The 14,850-nt window shown below is 46.4% G+C and overlaps 1 protein-coding gene across 1 annotated transcript in view; it reads left to right on the top strand.

Annotated features, from left to right (window-relative positions):
* LCLAT1 (lysocardiolipin acyltransferase 1) overlaps positions 1-13,573 on the top strand; it is a 206,697-nt gene extending 193,124 nt beyond the window's left edge. Inside the window, exon 7 of the mRNA XM_075925335.1 lies at positions 13,322-13,573. Coding sequence (XP_075781450.1) covers positions 13,322-13,427 — 106 coding nt within the window. The 3' untranslated portion in view covers positions 13,428-13,573. The remainder of the gene's footprint in view (positions 1-13,321) is intronic.
* Positions 13,574-14,850: the final 1,277 nt, after the last annotated feature.

The raw sequence follows: 14,850 nt of genomic DNA, 5'->3' as shown, positions 1-14,850 counted from the left end.
TTAAATGGCTAGGTAGTAAGTGTTTGAGGAGATACATGGTGCTCTTCATATGAAACAAAGGGGTTGAATTTCTGTTTTAAGAACAAAACTCATCCTTAACCACAGCCATGACTGGTAGTTCCACAGCAGAGGCGTTCTGCCCTCTCTAGTAGCTCTATACTAGACAGAAAATGGAAGGAACAGGGACCTTCATAGCTATTTTGAAAACAGGTGTAAAATCTAATGACTTAGGCCTTTTTGATAGGTTCAGAGAATTCAAATAACTCAACAAAAAGCAATTGCTGCTATACCGTGGAATGGGTTGTCTTCTCTTCCTCCCTTTCAGTCTAGATTCAGATTTAAGTAGCATTTTGGGATGATATACAGATCATCTGCTTTACATGACATCAAGAACAACCGATGTAGCCAGGTTCCGGCTTTTCACAGCCCCAATCCCTTTTTACTAGTTAAAAATCCATGGTGCCAACTCAGTAACAGATGAGTCCTTTTATCCCTAGGAGCATCAGCTCTGACTGAATCTGCCTAAATCAGATGTTTCCCAGATGAATTGTTAAATTTTGATTTCTGCACACAGGAGTTGGCTACTTCCCAACAGGGGAGGGAAAAATTTGGTTTCCATTAGTTACCCAACCACAGGTATGTGCAAGAGAATTTTCAGTCAACTGACAGCTGAACTCCTAGAAAGGGGACAGTTAGTGGACCTCCACATCCATCTCTTTCTCGGTTGCAAAGACTGCCTTCATGGGCAGGATGAACAAGCCGCTGAGACTGACAACTGCCCTGCATTTTACGTATCACCAATGGGACTCAGTAACGTTTTTTTAATTAAACAAAAGAAAAACTTTGCCTCTGCATAAAATATGAAAAAGGAAACTGACCCTTTATTTGACTTAATTGCAAGGGATTAGGGCCTAAACAAGACAATCTCGCCTGTTCTTTTCATGCCTCCCTGCCAGTGCAGAATTGTTCTCTACAGCATCCTAAATTTTCCTTTAAAAAGCCATGTAATCCTTAGCCCTATTTTGTAGTTGGATATATGATGCCAAGTGCTGCTTCTCTCACCTTTGGTCAAGTAGCTGCAGATTGTTTTGTTTCTGTGTAGTTAAACTATACATCTAGAGTCTCAGTGCTGTTGAGTGAAATCACTGTCAAAACTCCCAGTGATTTTTGGTAGGAGTTGGACTAGGCCCTGAATTTTTTAAAATATTCCTTCATAAGTCAATCCTTCCAGCCCCTTTCATTATGTTTTTTTTCCCCTCCGTGTTCCTCAGATTGTGGCTCTGTTAAGTGTCGGAGGGTCCCAGAATGGTGAGTAGTGTTCTAGGAGTAACCTCACCAGAATTAGCCAGGCTGTGCTGCTTCTGCATGAGTGTTGGGACAGGTGCTCACAGGCCTGGCCCTCCTAAGACATGGATTGCTCCTAGACAGCATCATGAGGTGAATTAATTTTCTTCGGTTCCTGCCCTGATCACTGCCCTAATATGTGTCAGTTCAGTGGGAGTAGATCCTGGGCTGGAGGGAAGTGAGGAAATGTGGAGAGAATAGTGCTGAGTGCAATATTCCTGGTAGCCAGAACAGCAAGATCTGGAGAGAAAATGTCAAGAGAAGTAGGTAGGGGCCTTGCTACCCAGCTCAGTGGAGACCAAAGCAAAGCACTTCATTCATTTGCTAGGGCGCAACAAGACCAATGGCCAAAGTGATGGGGTGCCTGATTAGAAAGGGCAGATTACAATTCTGTTTTGATTATTGATAATGTAAATGACTAATAAAAGCAGCACCGTGGCACAGCATAGTACCTTTATGCAGCAAGTTTTAAAAGGGTTTGATGTTCCGGTCTGTATGTTATCCCCACAGAAATGTAGGCTGGTGTTTCCAAAGGAACCTAAGGGAATTGTGGATCCCTCTCCCACTGAGATGTAATTGAAAGGCCACCTCAGCTGCAGTGTTTCTTTCAAAGATGTGGCAGAGCACAGCTGCTGTACAAAGTACAGGTGCTAATGCCGAACACCAGGTCTGGGGTAGACGCTGTGAGCCAGGCCCTTACGCAGTGTCGTCTTGTGGCTAACCTTCTCCTGCCATTTCAGAGACCAGTCCCTATCACAGCTGTTAGGGAAGAATAATGGTGGGTGGAAGAGTGCAGAGGGAAAGGTGTCCAGCCCTGCATTGAGGATTAGTCACTGGGAGCTAAATCATCTTTATTAGCCTCTGCAGCAAACTGTGACATAGGTTTTCCCTGGCATCCTTCTGAGATCACAGTTAGCGAACGTCATAGCCAATATACAGAATGTGGGTAATAAAGAGCAATGAACAAGCAAAAGATGTCTGCTGTTTCTGCCGCCTTCCCACTACAGATGATGAGTTCAGCAGATCTTCCAGCCTCGGCACTGCTTGGCTGCAGCTTACCAAGCAAAAATCTAGGATGCTGCAGAAAGTGGTGGTGATGGCTCCACAAGAGGAGATACTCCTGTGAAGTCAGTATTGAGCAAGTGCCCAAGGCCACTGGGATGCATGAAACATGTTCCAGGGAACATCTAGACTGCAATGACAGTGTGTGACTGCAGCTTGTGTATACCTGAGCTAGCTGAAGTCTAGCTAGATTGTGTCCTGGAGCCCTGAGGCTGTGGCAGCACGAGCTTTAGCACAGGTTAGTCCTACGAGTAATTACTCATGGTACATCCTGGTGGGCTTGGACAGCCAGATTCTGACCGACTGAGATGGCACAGTTGTGCTGTAGCATTGCTGCAAATGTCATGGAGCAAATTCCCTTGGTGTGCCACTTCCTGGACATGTGCCTCTGGCACCGCCTCCCTCAGGACACAGGCCTAGCGAAGGAGGTTAGAAGAGTTCCCCTCCACAACCTGACACCGCTCTGGAGTCCAAGCCCTTCATCTTGGGTGTAACTTAGAGCTGCCTGGAAGCAGCTGTACATAGAGTCAGGGACAGGGCTGGGCCTTGGAGTTTGGGGCACACCTTTTCCTTCCACCTCTCTGATATAGAGAGCAAATGTGCCCCCTAAACTAAATAGACAGGCCAGGTTGCAATTGTCAAGTGTGTCGTGAATCGGCCAGACTGGCAGTCTTTAGGTGGCCAAGAGATTGCTCGCTTTGCAGAAGGCATTAGAAAGGTGTTCCACTCCTGGCTCCATCACTCACTGTGTGAGCAGGAACCACAGTGTCACTATTGGCTCAATAGAGGTGATGATACTTCCCTCCTTCACAGAGCATTTTGAGAGTTGCTGATTTAATGTCAGCCAGGAATTCTGAGATCCTTAGACAAAAAGTATGGCTGCTACAGTGTCTTTCTGGGGCTAGCTGCATACTGTATTATCTTATGCGAGTCCAAGCTGTCCTGCTAGCCAGTGTGTCTGTAAGTTAGTGCAGCAACAGATCACTGTTAATTTCAATTGCATTTAAAACCAGGCAGTGGAATCAATCTTGGCCTATTAGACAAAGGCAGGTCGAGGAAATATATTCCCAGATGCCGGAGAAAGAATTTCACTGCAGAGTTAGGGAAGAGTGAAGGGAACCCTGCAAACAAACAAACACTCAATAGCGTCCGTATATAACACTTGAACTGTAATTTTTCCATTTAGCTGTCAGTCACTCTGCTCACTCAGCTTAGGAAACTCGTGTTCCCCTTCCAAAATGACTCCACTGCTCACGCAGAGAGCAAACTGCCAGCGATGCCAAATTTACAGAGTCATTAATTAGGTAAATATGACAGGAAGACACAAAGTGTAAAGTGTTCAAAAAACCAGCGTGACATCACTTCAGACTGTTGACACAGGTACTTTCCATTTATATTCTCCTGCACGGCACACACAGCATGAAGGTGCTTAGTGGACAGGATATTTAATTAATACATCTACACGTATCAAGGTTGCATAACACATGCGGATCGAAAGTCAAATATCCAGCAATTGGGAAAATGTTAGTTCTCCGTGAGGAATCAGCATAGTGGCAAATTTAAACAGGGCTTAATTTCCAGAAGGACAGTGCACAGAGCAGAGGACTAAAAGGCAGAGCAATGCTGCGTTCCAGTCTTGTCACTGGTACTTGGGTCTATGGAGAGGTCATCTATGAACTGAGGCTAGCAAGACTCTTACATGCAGGTTGTACCGATGAATTGACGTTCAGAGACATTGAAGAGGAAAAGCAGGTGAGTGGTTAGGTCAGTGGACTGGGACTTGGGGAGCTAAGTTCAGTTTCTGGCTCTTGCACATCTTGTGTGACACTGGGCAAGTCAATTAGTCTCCTTATCAGTGGGGCTGATAGCCATCCTGGGTCCCAGGGTAGGTGTGTGTGGGGGGTGATCTGTGCCCCCAGGAAGGGCGGGGCTGAGGGTGGAAAGGGCATGGTAGCCCTCAGCACTGTCCAGACAAAAGCATTTCACACCTCCTGCCCCTCAGAGCCACATGGAACCGCGACAAGTCAAAGGGACCTGGGACTCTAGCTGCCATAGTAGCATCAGTGGGGAGCTCTTCGCCCCTTTGAGTCTCTGGGCCCTGGGGCAATTGCCCCCAATTGCAGGCCTGCTCTTCATGCAGTAGATCCCTAACTGTCTAAATGATTTAGCTTGCAAGCTCTTTGAGGCAGGATGGTCCCTTGCTATTTGTAAAGAACATGGCTCGACAGGGCTCACAGACACTACCGTTATACACCTACAAGCTGCTTTGGTGAGTGGTGTTATAATTGTATTTCCATTTTCCCTGTAATCAGCTTCTCCCTTTGGGGTAAAACAGAATTACAGCTTTTTGCAGGTGTTCAAGGACTGAATTATATGCAGAGGGAGCATTTACCTGTGTACTTTCCGAGTGTGACTAAGTGAATCAAGGAGATGATGCTGTTATATTGCACCATTCTTAGGAGGTGAGAGAAACCCCTTTAGAATCATCTTGTTTCTTGAAAACAATCAGTTTCTCATCTACTAAGTCTTATGTCTCACACATCAACTAATGGGATGCATGTTTGCAAGAAAAGCACAAGAGTTGCCTAACGCATAGGCAATCCTGTTCTGGATCAGACTGGGGGGTTCATCTAGTTCAGGGTCCTGTCTCTGGCCCGTGACCAGCACCAAAGAAAGGTGTAAGATGCCTGAAGTACTGTAGTAATAGAGCAGCTGGAGATAGCACCGGATGCTCTACATCTCAGTGCAGAACTGTCCTTTCCTGCAACAGCTGCTGAAATAGTTTTGAAATTTAAACCTCTGGACTACAAATGAGCCACCTTTATCGTTTGTCTTCTACAAAGCACAGGCTGCTAAGAAGCTTAAATAGAAATGGTCTATGGCTTCTTTGTTAGGCTGTGGTACCACTCCTATAATTAATCTCCTTTAAGAACTGCGACAGCCTTTGATTCATAACAAACATGGGAATTGTTTAGCACCATCTGTGCTCCTTTCTCTTAATGTTGTTGACAGGACATTTTTCAGCAACCTACATCTTGCTATGACTTGATCTAGGTAATGCTTAGGGATGTCTGTCTGTCTAATTACTCCCTCATGTGGGAAAGCCACATGACCTCCGGAGACAAGTTGGTTAGATAATATCTTTTATTGGATCTACTTCTCTTGGAGAAAGAGAGAAGCTTTGGGGCTTGTCTCTTTCACCAACACAAGTGGATCCAATAAAAATATTACCTCATGAATCTTGTCTCTAAAAATTTAATTTTTAATTTAATTTAATCCTGGGAGCGAAACAGCTACAATGACACTGCGTACTATCATCTGCAGTCATTTTGACAGCTGCTCAGACCCGTTGGAAGGAGCAACCTGAAGTGAGAAGTCTGTTTACCTTGAGGCTTAAGGTCCATAATCCATTTATGCAGCTCCTGCCAGGCTCAGCAATCTGAGCATATTCCCTGGCCAAGAAAACCAAACAGGAGTTAGCTATTCTTTGAGAAACAATAAGGTAGAAGATTGAGGAGGGTGCTGTGCCCAGACACTGCTTCACAGTAGGTGAACAGGGTTATCTCAAGGTAGGATGCTGAAAGCCCACAAACACCAGGTCCTGGTCCAGAAGACGAAACATCCAGGGAAATGTGGGATGGAAGACGTGGTGCAAGCTGGGACGCAGAGAGTGTACAAGGAAGTGGATGAGCTTAGAACACAGTTTTTCCCAGCAGACTGCCAGAAGGTAAAGCCACCGAATCCAGAGGAAGCATCTGCAATAAATACTGACCAAAATAAGAGCAGTATGGCCACTTGAGGAACATGATGTTTAATCTGGCTAAGGCTCAGGTGATTCCTTCGCTTAATAAGAGCCTACTTCAAAGGGCATTGAAGTCAATGGAATGACACCCATGGACTTCAGTGGGATTTGGATCAGGCCTTAGTAGCTGTTGCTAGGACTGCCATCAGCCCAGCACCCGAGCAAGGTAGCCTGTACTCTCAACGATTTCAAGGGCTGCTGAGGGTGCTCAGGATGGTGCTCAGGACCACAGCTCCCTTTGTTATGCACCAAGGCTGACACACCAGGCCCTATCCTGTGAGGTTTCTAGGGCCCCTCTGTTTCCCTTGCCCTCCACAGACCTCAAGACTGCTCAGCATCTTACAGGATCAGGCCTGTGAGGCCAGGTCCTTTTCCTCAGGAGTTGATAAGATTGTTCCCACTGACTTCAGTGGAAGAGAAGGGTTGGTCCCAGAGGGCCTAAAGCAAAGGCTTTAGTCAAAAATAGCCGTAGAAGCCGTTCGGTAGGGCACATGTTTCTTGGGCGATGTAATTTATTCTAAGGAAGGGCCAATTTTGGCAGCCTTCCTGCAGCACATTTTTCTGTGCCCTCTCCATTCTCTCTGTTGAGAACTCAGTTGGCACAGTTGTTCTCTCCTCCCTCCTCCACCCCCACCCTCCCCCCGTCCTTTCCCAGCACGAACTGACGAGCCACAGTCCTTCCCTGCAGCGGCTGCTGAAATTGCCTTTTATTTTTAAACCTCTGGGCTACAAAAGAGCCACCTTTATCATTCGTCTGCAGGCCCTGCAGCTTCGTGTCTCGGAGTGAAGCAACGGCAGATCGTCAAAAGAGAGGTGACATGCATGAGGACAGTGGGAGAAGCGGCTACACAATGAACACCGGCAGCCACAGTTTTTTTCTACTACAACAGAATGTGAATTCCAAGAGGATGCTTTGCCCCTTATGGAATTGTCTGCCCGGCACCAGGAGAATTACCAGCCTGTTCCTCTCCCCTGAAAAGGAGTAAGGCAGGGAACACATTTACACCAAAGCACTGTGGCAATGGACAGACTTTCTCCTAGTGCTTAGCACAATTTTTATTTTTATTTTTTAATAAAATTCCTGCAGTGAAAAGAGCTTATAGGCTATGCCATCTTATTTTCTTATTTCTAGGCTGTATTTTAATAATCCCCCTTTTTCATTTTGCCGCCTACACACTGACTCAGGATTTCGTTCGTGCTAACAGGCCACCTTCCTTCCATCAGCACTGACGCAAGGAAATGCATACAAGAATTGGGTTCTGGGGAACGATTGGCTCCAGAACCAAGTCTGCCCTAAGGTCAGGTGTCTTTAGCTCTGGGGTTTTGGATTAGCCCTGGTATTCAGAGGGGAGGGCTAGCCACAATGAGCCTGCAGTGACAAATAAAGATGTGTGTTTCAGTGTGTTTGAACTAAGTACCAAACAGTTTCTTTGAGCTACAAAATTGGCTTCTACAATGTATGACAAAAGGCTTCCTTGGAAGTTTTCTCCTACTTCCTGTTCAGGATTATAACATAAATACAGTGAGAGTGAATATGGACATGCCTCATGGCATTTGGGGACTTTTGCTTCTTCTGGCTGTGGCCAAAATCAGTACTCACCATAGTCTGCATGTCAAACCAAACGCAGCAAGGGACATATGTTGTTCCAAATTTCCTTTCTTTTGAGTCCAGGATGAAGGTTCAGGGAGGCATCTGATTTCATCCAAACCATCCATTCATCTTAATCTTAATTGATGGCATTTATGTAGCTCCAGCCACTGAAGGAGAGATACTTCACTCCTCATTGCCCTTCTATTTTCAGCATACAGGCAGTCCCCGGGTTACGTACAAGATAGGGACTGTAGGTTTGTTCTTGAGTTGAATCTGTATGTAAGTCGGAACTGGCATTCAGATTCAGATGCTGCTGAAACTGACCAGCGGCTGACTACAGGAAGCCCGAGGCAGAGTTGCTCTGCCCCGGGCTTCCTGGAATCAGCCGCTGATCAGTTTCAACAGCGGCTGAATCTGGACGCTAGTTCCGACTTACATACAGATTCAACTTAAGAACCCCAGGCGTCCCCAAGTCAGCCGCTGCTGAAACCGATCAGTGGCTGATTCCAGGAAGCCCGGGGCAGAGCAACTCTGCCTCGGGCTTCCTGTAGTCAGCCGCTGGTCAGCTGGTCAGTTTCAGCAGTGGCTGACTTGGGGACGCCTGGGGCAGAGCAGCTCGGGTGCTGCTGGGTTGCTCCAGTAGCGCCGCTCCTCGGCGCTACTGGACCAACCCAGCAGCACCCAAGCTGCTCTGCCCCAGGTGTCCTGATTCAGCCACTGCTGAAACTGACCAGCAGTGGCTGAATCAGGACGCCTGGGGCAGAGCAGCTGGGGTGCTGCCGGGTTGGTCCAGTAGCGCCGAGAGCGGCGCTGCGGGACCAACCGGCAGCGCCCCAGCTGTTCTACCACAGGCGTCCCAAGAAAAGTCTGGTCTGCTGGGGGGGGCACACTAGCTGCCCCCCCCCCCCCCAGCAGACCAGGGAGACGCGGGCGGCAGGACCAAGACGCACCGCGGGCCCACCGCCCGGGTCCTCCGCATCTCTCTGGTCTGCTGGGGGGGGGCCCAGCAGACCAGGGAGATGTGGAGGAAAGCCGCGGAGACCCGGGCGGCGGGACTGCCCAGCAGACCAGGGAGACGCGGAGCAGCTTTTCTCACCCTGGAGGACGCAAGTGGCGGGACCGCGGCGCGTCTGGGCGGTCCCGCCGCCCGTGTGCTCCGGGGCGAGAAAAGCCCCGTTCGTAACTACGGATCCGACATAAGTCGGATCTGCGTAACCCGGGGACTGCCTGTATTGTGTTTTATTTCTTTTCCCCTCCTTCCCTGAATGTCAGTTGCTCACAGATCACTCACTTGCCACTTGGATTATAAGGCGGAAGGACCATCAGCCCTGTTGAGCCTGCACACATGCAAAAAGGGCACTCACTGGGACAAAAACAAAGACGGCTGCGCTCATCTGAGGAACGCATACTGCGCTGCGCTACAATAAGGGAGCAAAATGTTGCTGTGCAGGACAGAGAGGGTACCCGGCTCTGAGCCCACATGCTGTATCCTAGAACATTCTGGAGCTGTGCTTGTGAGGGCAGCCGGCGAGTCAGTATGGGGCCACTGAGTCTGTGCTGATCTGATTCTTGAACTGACCTCTCACATCTTCCGGAAAAGCCTGGAATTTGGCTTGCTACTGGGGTGCAGCGTCAGGGCAGTGCCATCATTAACCAATGTAGTACAGCATCCCTAGCTCACCTGCACTCCTTGCAATGACCGAGCCTTTTGCTCCTCTTCCCGCAAGCTCCTGTGGCTGCAGGTGTTTTGAGAGGTGCAGAAATAGTGAGGGGGAGGGGGGAGTTCCTCCCCCTCCCAGACTAGAGCCCAAAGTCCCGGCTATCTCCCTGCGCTCCAGGGTTCTGCTGCCAACCTCATGGTCGGGCACCCACACACCGGGCGCTCTGCTGCCAGCTCTACAGCCAGAGTCCCAGCTGCTGCCACATATGCCAGGGGCTCTGGGCTGGGGGGCTCTGCTGCCAGCCCCAGGTCCCAGCTGCTGGCCCCGCACACCAGGGCTCTGTTCCTAGCCTCAGCTGGGGGACGGGGGAGGAGACAGGTATAAGGGGGGGAGTGTCCGCATGCCCAATCTTTAAAACCATCCCGCAGCACTGGGTGTTTTGTGGTCATACTCTGCTTTCTTGAGAATGTTGCACTGTGTAGGTGACACAGCCATCTTGCCCTGCCTTGCAGCCATCTGTGACCTGTGAATTCTTCAGCCAACCCATAGCACTGGTTGTGCTACCGATGGCTCCAGCCCTGAATGTCTGAATGGCCTGCAGCATGCTATGCTAACACTGTGCTACTGATAATGCTGTTTGGGTGAATGACATATGGCTTAAAACCCACAAGTCTTCTGCTCTTTTGCCTACCAGCCATGGGTAATGCAGCCAGGAATAGAGACCCCCGGGAAAGACCATTCTCGTTTGAACAAGAGGGTCTGGGTGAAAGTGGCTTTTTTGCAGCAGCAGTGGCTGGGTGGAGGAGAAGACATGCATAACTTGCTGCCATTTTTCTCTTTAGCCCACGGGGTGGAGGCCTGTGTTCTTGGTGCTGAAGTTTCCAGGTTCTATTGTACATAAATCTATGTATTATATATATTACTTCATATGACTTGACATTGTGCCTCTCCATATAACCTTGTAACTTTGTATTAGAACCTGAATCCATATAAGCTTGTAACTTTGTATTAGAACCCTATATAGAAAAACTTGTAGAAAACTGAGTATATAGTTAAAGTGATAAAAATGTCTTTTGCTAGGGGTAGAATAAGATCTTCCCCCTACTCTCTTCCCCCCCACTCTGTAATCAATTGCCCCGTTGAATGAATGAGGTGTGAATGAGTAAGACTTGGGAGCCAAGCACCTCCAGACAGCCTCAACAGTTGAAGAGGGGGTGGAAGCCAGACCCAATTTGTCAAGTGGGCTTAAGATAGAAGAGCAGACATATTGACGGCCTTGGGGATTAGAAGCATGCACCTTCTTTGGAAAACACCCTCTCTGCAGCACAAAGGGACCAACGGACACAGACCCAGATTTTGAATCTGGGATATATTTGCATATGAGAGGGCTGCTATAAAAGTGAGGTGTCTTGCAGAGGACCCCAGGTTTCGTCTTGTCACCATCGGAGCATCGATCCGGATCGGCAGAAGCCCAGCTCCACCCTTCCCCCATCTAACTCACCTGGCCAGTGAAGTTAAGGGGAGCAACTCGTTGGTAACAACAGCAAGACGGAGTGTGCTTGTGTGTGTGTGTGTGTGTGTGTGTGTGTGTGCATGAGTGACATATATATATATATATATATATATATATCATATGCATATGATAAGTGTTGATTATTCTATGTGTGATCAATAAATGTGGCATGTTACCTTATCCCCCCCTGAAAAAGATCCCGAGTACTTCTTTTAAGTACAACACTATGCCAGATGAACAGAATGGGGGCCGAAGGGGCTCATGTAAATGCAAAGTTGCTGTGACACAACATTTAAATAAATTCCCCTTCCCCTCTGGAGCAGGAATCCTTCCCCCCTAAGAATCCCTTGATTGATTCATATTGAAATTGACCAATCAAAGAAGGGAATACATTAAATTCAATAGAAACAGATGAAAATAAAATTACGCTTGTCTGTTGGAGACAGCGATGTCACAGAACAAAATGACTGCAGAAAAATAGGACCTTGTCCTGGAGGAGCCTTCATTAAGATGTGCTGGGGGTACTATTAAGTAAAAGAACATTGATTTTGTTTGAAAGATTTGGCCACCCATATTAAATATAATCTCAGTTAATGTAATCTTAGTAGTTACTTTAAATGTCAGCCTCGTTTGGCTACATCTGCTTGCTAGGACTGCCGCTCTGAAATGAAAATCAAAGTTTCATTTGCCATCAATAATTGTACCCCATAAGCAGCTTGAAAGACTATAATGACACAGGAAAAAACAGTTGCCTTCATTTCCTATGGCTATTCCTGGTGGAAATACATACTACAATAGGTTAGAGTCACAGTATGTAAAACGTGTGACAATAACAAGACATCACAACCATCATGGAGGTAGCCAATGTAGAGGTGATTCAAATGCAGAAATCATCATGATCGAGTGCATTTTGCCTAAATTACATTTGACTGAACACTGGGCCAATCTGTCTGCTTTTATAAATGGGTATGGCTCTGTAAACTTTACCTCAATGCACCACTTACAACAGAATCAGTTTTGATCCATTATAAGTAGAGATGGGCCTGGCCAAATATTTCCCTATCAACCCCTCTTATATTTGGAGAATTGCAAAAGCCAGTCTCAAATCCACATCAACATTTCACGAAGAGTCTCTGTGCCAACCTCACCATCAAATCTACCTTAGATTCTCGGACTGTCTCTCATCTGTGTGGAGCCTTGATGTACCACACAGTGGGTCTTAACAGACTGAACAGGAACTAGACAACAGATAGATATTTTAGCAGGTTCCAATGAATGCATCGAGTTTGGGATGGGGTCACCACCTGCATCTTTTGGCATTGTGGCACACTAGTATGTGACTTTCCCGCTGATTCTATTGTCTAGTTGTATTTGGAGTAAGAAACCTCCAGTATATTAAGTGTAGCAGATGCTCATGTATCCGTGAACTCCCCACCTTCCTCAGATTAAAGCAGTCAGATGGTAGAACCATCGTGCCTTATTTGGGAGGGCATGCTATTCACTGCTCAACAGCAGCATCTCTGGAAACTGAAGGAGTAACATTGTCAGGCTTCAAAGAGAGACTTATTCCGTCATTTTCAACTAGGACCATGCTGGGAACAAAACCACAGAGCCATCCAGGGTGGAAGATGATGGGAAAGAGCTGAGAATCCATCAGTGATACAAAGGACACTTGTCTTGCTAGGAAAGTCCTACCTCACAAACAGGATCCATTATCTTTGTTTTCTGCCAATGAAACCCTTCAATCCACCATGTCAAAGAACACTCACAAACCCACAAACAAGCACCCTAATTGGCCAAGAAAAATGAGCAACTACGTATTCCAGACAAGGACAACGCAGGCCATGTCTACACTATGAAAGTATTTCAAAATTACTAATTCGACTTAACAATTCTCGATCTAACAAATTTGAACTAGCATGTCCATGCTACGGGAAAGCCTCAAAATTAGTCTGAGGCTGGCTCCGTTAATGGAGACGTGCTACTTCAACTTAGAGCCCCAGGAAGCACTGGGGAGTAATTAGTTTGAATTACTCCTGAGAGTAATTATTTCAAAATAGCAGCATTGAAGCACCCACACTACCATTACTTTGAAATAACTACTTCAGAGTTAGCATTACTCCTGATGAAAAGCAGGAGTGCAGATTTCAAATTCTGTGGTCCATTATTTTGAAATAATGGGCTTGATAGTGTGGATGTTCCACTTATAAATACAATCGGGGGGGGGGGCATTATTTTGAAATAACATCGTAGTGTAAACCAGGGCTCAGTGCTCTGTAGCCTAATTGAAAATGATGGCATATATAGTTGGCCTGTACATGGTCTAAACTCTGCAATTTCTCTTTCAGGTCTCTAGGACAAGACCAGCAGCCTGGAAACCGAGATGGAGGGTCTGCGGTCTCAGGCAGTCAGAACAACATCAGAGAAGCGGAGGGAAGATTTATGACTGAATGAATAATTGTTCAGCAGGCAAGTCTGTGGAAAGCTAGGGTCCAGAGAGCAGGTGGGCAAGTACCTTTGCCGCGAACACTTTCACTCTCTCTGATAAAGAAACATCATGAGAGCCATCAAAACAATTTCTCTGTGAATTAGACAGTGTCTGCACAATTCACAGCTGAAGGCCCCAAGCAACTTCACTGTAATGGAGTCAATTTTCTCCTTGAAAGTACTAAATATAAATCTTTTCATAGATACCCACCGGCAGAGCTATTTTTTTTCCCTCTGTCAGCTATTGAGAGAACCATATCTGTGGCTCCATATCCAAGCCTTCCCTGGATATCAGACAGCTATCATGCAAAACTTGAAAGCATAGATTTCATCCCCTGTTGGAGCACTTGGGAGCTATCTGGCATATAGGAAATCCACCCTGCCACTCTCTGCCAGTGTGGGAAAGTTTCCAGCTAGTTTACCTGCTGGATAGACATAATCAACGGATGCTTTTGTTATTGCTGTATGTCAGCACAGTTGAAGAATGTTCCACTAGCTCCACATAAAATGGCATGGGCAGTTTTCAAGATTTTAAAAGAGAAACCACTGTGGTTCGCTGGTGTTGAGGTATCTGGTATAAAGAGGTGGATAAAGGCACTTTACCAGTGTTCCCCTAGGTTTCATCTAATTACTGCTGGCCTCCTAGTGATTATCTTTGTGGAGATGTCATGATGTAATGCCCTGTCTGATAATGTGTATCACTTGCTCTTAAGGGATGGACCTCCTCCAGTGTTGGTGGATATGTTTCCTCTAGAGGGGTATTCAACACAGTTAAGTCCTAAGAGGTGAACAGCAAACTGATTAATTTTTTTTAATTAAGGGCTGATTTTTGTGGTGTTTGCTGCCACTACGCAGGCAGGGAAGGGCTAGATTCAGAGCACTATACCTCATGCAACATGCCGTAGGAGTGGCTTACATTTATTTAATCTGCAAAATATGTTTTAATGGAGTCAGACCTTCGCAGCAGTGCTGTGGAGTTGCTGCACAATATGAAGTTGAAAGCCCCTGCTGCATTCTGATCAATAATTCTTTAAGAAGACATGGAGCTGTATTCTGGTCTCAATTAAATTGAAATTAAGTCAGAATTAGCACCACTGAAGTCAGTGGAGCAACACTGATATAAAACCCATGTGAGACCTGAAACCAATTCCATTTGTTTGGAAAAAAAAAAGAAATTATTACTAGCTGCCAGTTCCGGATTCATGCACAAGCTAAAAGTAAGACACAGTTTAGAGCCTCAGATTATGAGGGGCCTCGAAATATTAAAAAAAATCCTAGTTTTCAGTTGTATCCTTGCCTATGTTCTGGTATACATGGAAATATAAAATATTATTATTTCTATTTTCATTGTCCTTTCTGTTAGAATAATACTCATTTTTTGGTAATCCTG

Source organism: Pelodiscus sinensis, chromosome 3 (assembly GCF_049634645.1).
Source record: "Pelodiscus sinensis isolate JC-2024 chromosome 3, ASM4963464v1, whole genome shotgun sequence".
NCBI lineage: Eukaryota > Metazoa > Chordata > Testudines > Trionychidae > Pelodiscus > Pelodiscus sinensis.
Note: the sequence above shows the minus strand (reverse complement) of the source record. Positions and strands in the feature narration are given on the sequence as shown.